Source organism: Mastomys coucha, unplaced genomic scaffold (genome assembly GCF_008632895.1).
Source record: "Mastomys coucha isolate ucsf_1 unplaced genomic scaffold, UCSF_Mcou_1 pScaffold14, whole genome shotgun sequence".
NCBI classification, from domain to species: Eukaryota; Metazoa; Chordata; class Mammalia; order Rodentia; family Muridae; genus Mastomys; species Mastomys coucha.
Genome location: NW_022196896.1, coordinates 84,498,331 through 84,506,371, shown reverse-complemented (window position 1 = coordinate 84,506,371; position 8,041 = coordinate 84,498,331). Strand labels below are relative to the sequence as shown.

At 42.5% G+C, this 8,041-nt stretch overlaps 1 protein-coding gene across 2 annotated transcripts in view; it reads right to left on the bottom strand.

The window, feature by feature from the left end:
* Positions 1-6,999: 6,999 nt before the first annotated feature.
* Positions 7,000-8,041, bottom strand: part of LOC116088454 (aldehyde oxidase 3) — an 83,541-nt gene continuing 82,499 nt past the window's right edge. For both annotated transcript variants that reach the window (XM_031367553.1, XM_031367554.1), the window contains one exon: positions 7,000-7,374. In XM_031367553.1, coding sequence (XP_031223413.1) covers positions 7,321-7,374 — 54 coding nt within the window. In that variant the 3' untranslated portion in view covers positions 7,000-7,320. The remainder of the gene's footprint in view (positions 7,375-8,041) is intronic.

Here is an 8,041-nt window from a genome sequence, read left to right as displayed (position 1 = left end):
CGCTTTCTGAGTTCCAAGAGTGCATGTCAGTGAAATACAGGGATCTAGGGAACAACAGAGGCTCTGGACAGGAGATGCCAGCTTAATTAATCATCAGCTTATCAATGGTATTAGCACAGACTCCTTGGGGATGGTAATGTACTAAGACAAAGCCCCATTTGCACTGTGGCAAGAGAATACTGTAGATGGCTGGGCACGCTCTTCCTGAAACTGCCTTGCCTAGCCTGTGAGGTCAGGAGGGTATGTTACTCCCCTGGCCCCTGCTTCCAGAGGAGGCTCAGGATGGGCAGGCTCGGGCCAAACAAGCCTTTGGTACCTTTGGCAGTGACAGCAGGAATAGTCAGGCTCTCTGGACAGGGTACCTCAGGCAGGTATCCTCACAATTGCTGGGAACTTTTCGTTCTACTGGTTTCCCCTCCAGGTGTGTGGAACTGGGGCTCTGCACATAGCAGAAGAGGTGGGGCATGAGATGGAACTTAAATGTGTGTGTGTGTGTATGTGTGTGTGTGTGTGTGTGTGTGTGTGTGAGAGAGAGAGAGAGAGAGAGAGAGAGAGACAGAGAGACAGAGAGAGAGAGAGAGAGAGAGTAGGAGGGAAGAATTGGGAGGAGAGGAGAAGAGAGGAGGGGAACCTGTGGTTGGGATGTAAAGTAAATAAATAAATCAATTGAAATCATGTCAGGACAATGCATCCCCCTAGCTTTTATCTGTTGAGTTTTCTTTTCTTTTCTTTCTTCTTTTTTTAAAAGATTTATCTATTACTATATGTAAGCACACTGTAACTGTCTTCAGACACACCAGAAGAGGGAGTCAGATCTCATTATGGGTGGTTGCGAGCCACCATGTGGTTGCTGGGATTTGAACTCAGGACCTTGAGAAGACCAGTCAGTGCTCTTAACCTCTGAGCCGTCTCTCCAGCCCCCTGTAGAGTTTTCTAAACCAGAGGCTTGGAAACTCCCAGTCACTGGCTGGATTGGCTCAGGTTTGCCATGGCTGAGAGCATGGGAAGACATGGCACATGACCTTGCTGAGATGTGTTGACAGTTTCAAAGCCAAGCGATTTCAATGCTCGTTTCAAGCAGGTGACATAGCAGAGCGTCCCTGATGGTCAGCAATGTATCTATCCATCTAGGACGCTAGCTGCTCTGGAAGGGCTGTGAAGCATAGCGCCCTGCCCGAGCCCCAGGCTCTTGGTTCAAGGTCGTAACAACAGTGGTGCTCAGCTCATTCCTAGCATGTGAAACCTGCAACTACAGCTTGAACTTGGAGGTTCTTGAGTTCTTCAACTGCCAGTGTAGTTGAGTCTCGTTTTCTGTCCTGATGGGAAAGTCACCTTCACTGTGAAGAGAGTTTGGTAGTCTGGAGACCTCAACCTAAGCCCACCCGAGTCTGAAATCAGCACCTGTCCAAACATTTAACATTTGTCCATATGTGACAATGTAGGTGGAAACATGTCTATGACACAGACTTCCTGAGGCAACTGAGGTATTGCTTTCCTTAAACAATACTCCCATAGCTTTCATACATACCTTACAGTATGTAATACATGTTGGAGTGTTTCAGTTCTAGTTCACCTGTAAGAATGAAACCTTCAGTTCTGCAGCAGACCAGTTGGAGAATTCTCTCCCCTCCTCATGCCAGGCATCACCAACCTGCAGAGCAGAGTGGTTCTCTATTTGGAGAGCTAGGCAGAATGGCCCTCTCTCTTCCACTGTAGGGTAAGATCCAGTCACTCCTGGGTGTGTATGGCCCAAACGGCAGGGTCGATGTCCTTAGCGTTCCACTAGCTCACCTATGGTTGTGTCTCTGTCAGTGCCTCATACCGAGTGACATAGGGAAGATTGTTTTTTTATTGTACCATGCAACAAATGATTCTCTCTGGATCTCCCTCACTTCTCCATCCTCTTCTTTCTCTCATTGGGTTTAACTAGAGTTAGCTATAGGAGCATGAATGAGGGGCTATATTACAGAAGCATAGACAATTACCAGTGGCTTCAATATTGAAGAGTTTAGCCCTTCTCAGAAACCATTAACTGTTTGTAGATCCTCAGGGAAGGACCAGGGCCTTGGGAACTCCTCTCTCTCCATGATGGAATGTTGATGGCCCAATCTTCTGTGCAGATTATCTGAGCAACCATGAGTGCTTCTGAGTGAAACAGCCATGACCATACTTTCTCCGGCTCTTTTATTTTTTTCTACCATCTCTTCCCTGATGTTTTAAACCTTGGAGGGTATGATGGAGGCCTCTCATTTAGGGCTGAGTATCCAACAGTGACTTCTTTTTGGCTCTTGAGCAGCTATGAATCTCTGTGGTAGAAACAGGTTCTTCTTTTAAAGTCTTTGAGTTTGCATTTGTGACAGGACAGACTAAGGGACTGGTCATGTCCTCAGCCACTCTCCAGTTGTCATGACAGGGTCCATGACAGGGAGATCATTGATCCTCCTGGATTGCTGACTATGACTTTCTTTGTGGGAACAATCTGGGGCATGAGTGAGAGGAACCTCAAAAAAACTGGAGGGAGTCAAGATAAGACCGATTGGGGAGACTTTGAGAACGGGCAGGGATGGGATTTAGGAGGAAGCAGGTGGGGCTAGGAGTTTTACCATAAACAATACTGTGATAGTTTGTATATCTTTGGCCCAGGGAGTGTCACTATTAGGAAGTGTGGTCTTGTTGGAGTAGGTGAGTCACTGTGAGCATGGAATTAAGACCCTCACCTTAGCTGTCTGGAAGTCAGTTTTTCATTAGCAGCCTTCAGATGAAGATGTAGAACCCTCAGCTCCTCCTGCACCATGCCTGCCTGGATGCCGCCATGTTCCCACTTTCATGATAATGGGTTGAACCTCTGAACTGTAAGCCAGCCCCAATTAAATGTTGTCCTTTATAAGACTTGCCCTGGTCATGGTGTCTGTTCCCAGCAGTAAAACCCTATCTAAGACAAATACCTTAGATCTCAGTGAGCATTCTTCAAGGGATACAGAGATTGGAAAACACAGTGACATTATTTTTGGGTTTCCAGACTATTTTTCTGGAACAATTCCATAATCAAGCTGAAATGAGCAAGAATCTGTAGGTTTGTGAATCTGACCTGAGGCTCGGATACTTCCTGAGGCTCCAGAGTGCTTGTTTGAGAGCCACCTGTGTGCTTTCATGAGAGGATTTCACCAGCTGCTGAGTCCCCCTCTCTTCTCTCCAGGTCCCCCTACTTCTGTTCCTCTTAGCCTTCCACAGCATCGACATGCTTACTTTTAGGGTCCATGAAAATGTTTTCCGATCTTTTCAAGTTGGCACGACATAGACTTTCTTGGATTTACGTTGTTACCAATGGAGCCAAAGATAGAAGTTTTAGGGTTTTTTTCCCCTTTGTTGAGGGTTAGGGGCTGGAGGTTAGGGGTTAGAGGCTAGGGGTTAGGGGAAGAGTTAGGTGTCCACAAAACCAAAAGTGCTGAGAGTCCAAGAAGGTCCCAGCACAACCCTCAATCTTCTGCCATCTTGTCTATAATTAGGCCAAATCCTGCTCCTCACTCAAGTGCAGACCATTCATAATTAGAATAGGCTTAATTCAGTGGTGAAATCTTTGCAACATTGCTTATCCATAGACTTAAGCCCAAATCCTCAGCTTTGCATGAGATAAAATTGCCACACTAATTTGTCATTTGCCCAATGTATTTCCTAACTGCCTTGACTTCAAGAGCTCCTCTCCAGCCCCTGCTCCACTAATCGCTAAGTAATTTTGGGATCACATCTCCAGGTTAATTTGTGAGGTTTGGTCCTTTATTCTTCCCATAAATGTTACCTTCTCAAAGGCTATCTTTCTGAGCACCAGATCTGAAGGTCCCCTGCCATCGTCCTCATTGACAACCTTCATTTTTTTTTTTTCTTCTTAGCTTGCAGTGACATTTGTATGAATATTTAGACAATGTCTAGGCAGGGTCTACATCTGCATAATTCACACACATCTCCAGTGACCAAAACAATAACTCACTTGTGACTGTAGAAATAGCCCACTTATGATTTTATAAATTGATATGAGTCTATAGTATAATGAGATCTTTATAGTAGAGGTTTCAATGTGTTTGTTATTAGTTTCCTTCTCTTCCTTACTAGAGCATCTTCTGTGAGTCTGTTTTCTTCAGGGGAATCTATTTGCTGGTCTCAGCTTTTGCTTTTATATTTTCTCTGGTCGAGGAGTCTTGACACATGACATTCCTATCCATTTTTTTTTTCTACTGAAGTCTTGATTTCCAATTTGTTTTGTGAATTTCTAGACAACCGCTTTCACTTAACCAGAGGTCTGTGGGATCCTTGGCTGAGTTAACCCAAGCACCCTGTACCTGTACTCTGGTGCAGGTCCGTGCACCCTGTGACTGTCAGTGGCAAGGATGCCTACAACATCCATAAGAGGTGGTTCTCACCATGTGTGTGTGCACCAGGTACTGTCTAAGTTACTTGACGAAGGTAATACTCTAGTAACGGAGGCAGGAGTAAAACTTTAGCAGCCTGGCTGCAGAGTCTTGGCTGGTAACCATTATGTAGCGGGATCTTGGGCTTGATGAGTGCCTTGCTATTTCTGGGAAGCTTTATTTTCCAATATCTCCATGAAGGAAACATCCAGCAAGTGGATCAGCCCCATCTTCTACTCTTCTCTCATCAGTGTGAGATTGTAAGTAGGTGGTAAGATGGTGGATACATTGGACTTTCTTCTGGCTAGGGAGGGATTGCTACCATGGTCACTTAGTCATTCCTAAGCCGGAACAGATGGTTGTGGCTCGGGAAGGCGGGGCCTGGCACACAGGTGGGCAGTAGTTAGAAGTTGGTGACTCTTCCCATGTCTCACACAATGGACATCATGGGAACTCAATGTGAGTGAGTTAAATAAGTTGTTCAGTTGGGGGACCTGGTGCTTTTCCCATGTTGAAATCTATTCCTCCAGTTTAAGGAATAATATAGAGATAATTAAATTTAACCAAGAATCTGAAGAGTCATGGGATGGAACAGAAAAAACGATGAGTCATTAAGTCTAGTGCTTAAAGCAGCAGGACAGAGGAGAAAGGAATTTCTCAGCTCTCACAATCAAGATGCAGAGAGCTCCTCCCAGGCTCCATGCCTTTCTGTGGCTCTGTGTCCTTCCCTCCCTGCATCTTCTGGTCTCCCAACACTGCTGCACATGTCCTGCCTGGGTACCATCCTGCTGCCAGGCCAGCGGCCTGTGACTCAGTCCTCTGCTCTGTACTCTGCCTGGGTCCCTTTGCTTCCTCTTCATTCGTGGCTGATCTTCATTACTTTCCTTTACTTTTTCTGTTTTGTTTTGTTTTTTTTCTTTTCCACCCTAGTTTGTTCTTTATTTTATTTTCCCTTTTAAGTGATTCTTTGTGACTCTAATGCAACTACACTAAAACATAATGGAAAAAACAAGACATATAGCCATAGATATGTTTTAGAATAAAATTCCTACATATTTAGATTCAAAACAGAAATGAAAACAGAACATAAAGTTTATAGAGAAAGCAATGACACAGTTATGATTGATGGTGCATGCCTGCAAGTCCAGCCCTCAAAGACTGGGAAGAATGATTCTGAGTTCAAGGCTAGTTTGGGCTAAGATTCTGTGTCAAAAACCAAGCCAACCAAATAAAGATAAAGTAATAAAAAGCTCACTTCAGAAATCTTTAAAATTTAACTATTGTCATATTCTGGGTGAATTAAATTGTTCTTAAAATTAATTTTTGATTTATTTATTTTTATTTTATGTATATGAGTGTTTTGTCTGCATGTACATATTTGTGCTATGTGTGCACAGTGCCTTCAGAGTCTAGAAGAAGGCATTAGATCCACTGGAATGGGAGTTCCAGGGGGTTCTAACCACCATCTGGGTGTTGAGAACCAAATCTGGGTTCTATGCCAGAGCAGACAATAATCTTAGCCACTGAATCATCTCTCTGGCCCCTGAGATGTAGTAGCTTTAGATATTTTTATTAAACCTCAATGACTCAAAAAAAAAAAAAAAAAAAAAAAAAGAAAGAAAGAAAGAAAACCCAACTATTCACATCAAAAGGAAGAGAAAAAAAACATACCAAGAGAGAAATCAGGAATGTATATGTCTTGAAGAGAAGGCAAAACCTATTTAGAAAATAATAAAGCTAAAACATCAGTCAACAAAAGCCAGTATTTTCTTGGTGCATCTAAGTGTATAAATACTTAATAACTCCGGCTAAGAAGTGAGAAAATTCAAATGAAGACAGGAGTAAGCACTATTACTGTGCTGTGTGTAAACTGACTGCTCCCTTCTGCTTTTCTACTTGACCCTCACACGGGCTGCCCCCGAGCTGGAGATGCTGTCTGTAGGAAGCAGAGGTATCCCAAAATGGGAAGAAGGGGTGGGTGCGGGCTCAGATAGGAATTACTGTGTTGGACTTAAGGCAATGCCACGTGCAAGATCAGCTCATTCAAAGTCTCCGCCACTAAAACTTTCCTATCAACAAACGCTACAAAGTGAAGTCTAAGCTGAGTATTATGCACATGCTAGAATATTTTAGACTGGACAGCTTTGAATCCGATGCAAATATCAAAATATTAAGTGCTGGCTTGCGCCTTCTGAACCTGATCGATACAGGCATGGTGGTTCTAGTTACCTGGCTGTTTTCGCCTCGGTGTGGATTTGTTAGGGGCAGCCATACACCACTGCCACTTTGACATCCTAAAGCTGCTTCCTCAGTTTCCCTAGATTGCCTTCCCAGGTGTCATCTTAAAAGCAGCTCTGCCATATGTAGCGTCTCAGTGAACTTTTGGAAACAGAGTCTTAGGAAAAATATCAAGGGGCTTTCCAACAAACATGTGCGTTAAGACAAGCGAGTGGAGCCTCATTTCACAGCCGCTGCAGACTGTCAGCTCCTCAATTCTACATTTAATCTAGGACAATAAATAAAGGCAAGTCATTTTACACACAGCATCATAATGCCGGAACGTCATAAACTATAGATAATTAATCACAGACTCCTGTTCATTTCTCTGTTTTGTTTTATTTATTTACTTTTTCCAGACTAGGAACATAGAGTTAAGAATAGATATTCATGTTCTCTGAAGACTCAACACAGAAACTCTTCACGCAGTGGAAAATTCCCTTTCAGCCTTTGGCTGAAGCTCTGTAAACACATTGTTGCTTATAGTGCATATGATTAAAGATTACATGATTTTATAAATATGAAAATTTTAGAATTGCCTCTAATTTTCTATGTATTTTGGACAAAGATGTTTGTACTAGCAACCTGTTGAAGCTTTAAGTCCATCCAAATATCTGCTTTTGTGCTTGAACTCCAAGCATTAGGCAACTGGGATGGACCACGGCTTACAGCATTTAGAATCCATTTGTGGAACCTAAAAAGAAAGTTGAAAAAAGGTGAAATAATTCAGTTTAAAAACAGAAGAGAAAAAAAGAATCTAAAACAATCCATATAACTAATGGATGGCAAAAATAGTTTCTTTTTCAAAAATGTTTAACGTATTTATTCATCACATTTATTTGTTTAATTTGCATAGATTTTCCTCTTTCCCATCAGGAATTAGGTAATTTCAGATAAATAAAAAATATCTAATCACTTGACATAGTAAGCAGAGACAAAATGTATACAATACTGGCTCAGCTAAGAAGAACTAATGAAGCATTCTTAAATACAAGGCAAACATGGGTATCCACATGTTCAAATAATAGAAAGAGACTTCTCTCTGCAGTTCATCTTCTGTCGGGTCCTTTGGCTTTAGTGAGGTGAGATCTTAACTCTGGCAAACTCTAACTGGCCCAGAAGCAGGAATTCTTCAGTGAAGTAAATGTTCATCAAAACTGAGACAGAAAAAAAGCTAAGAGGCAGAAATGCTCTCTAGATGAGCTATGCTCATCGCACTTGTGAGTGATCTGTTCAAAAATGGCATGCAAAAAATGGAGCACTCACTTATTGAATTTAGTGATATACCCCCCCACTTTCCCTGCCCCAAAAGATCTTGCAAGTTTAATACTAGCTTTTTTGTCTTGGTAATTTTTTTTTTT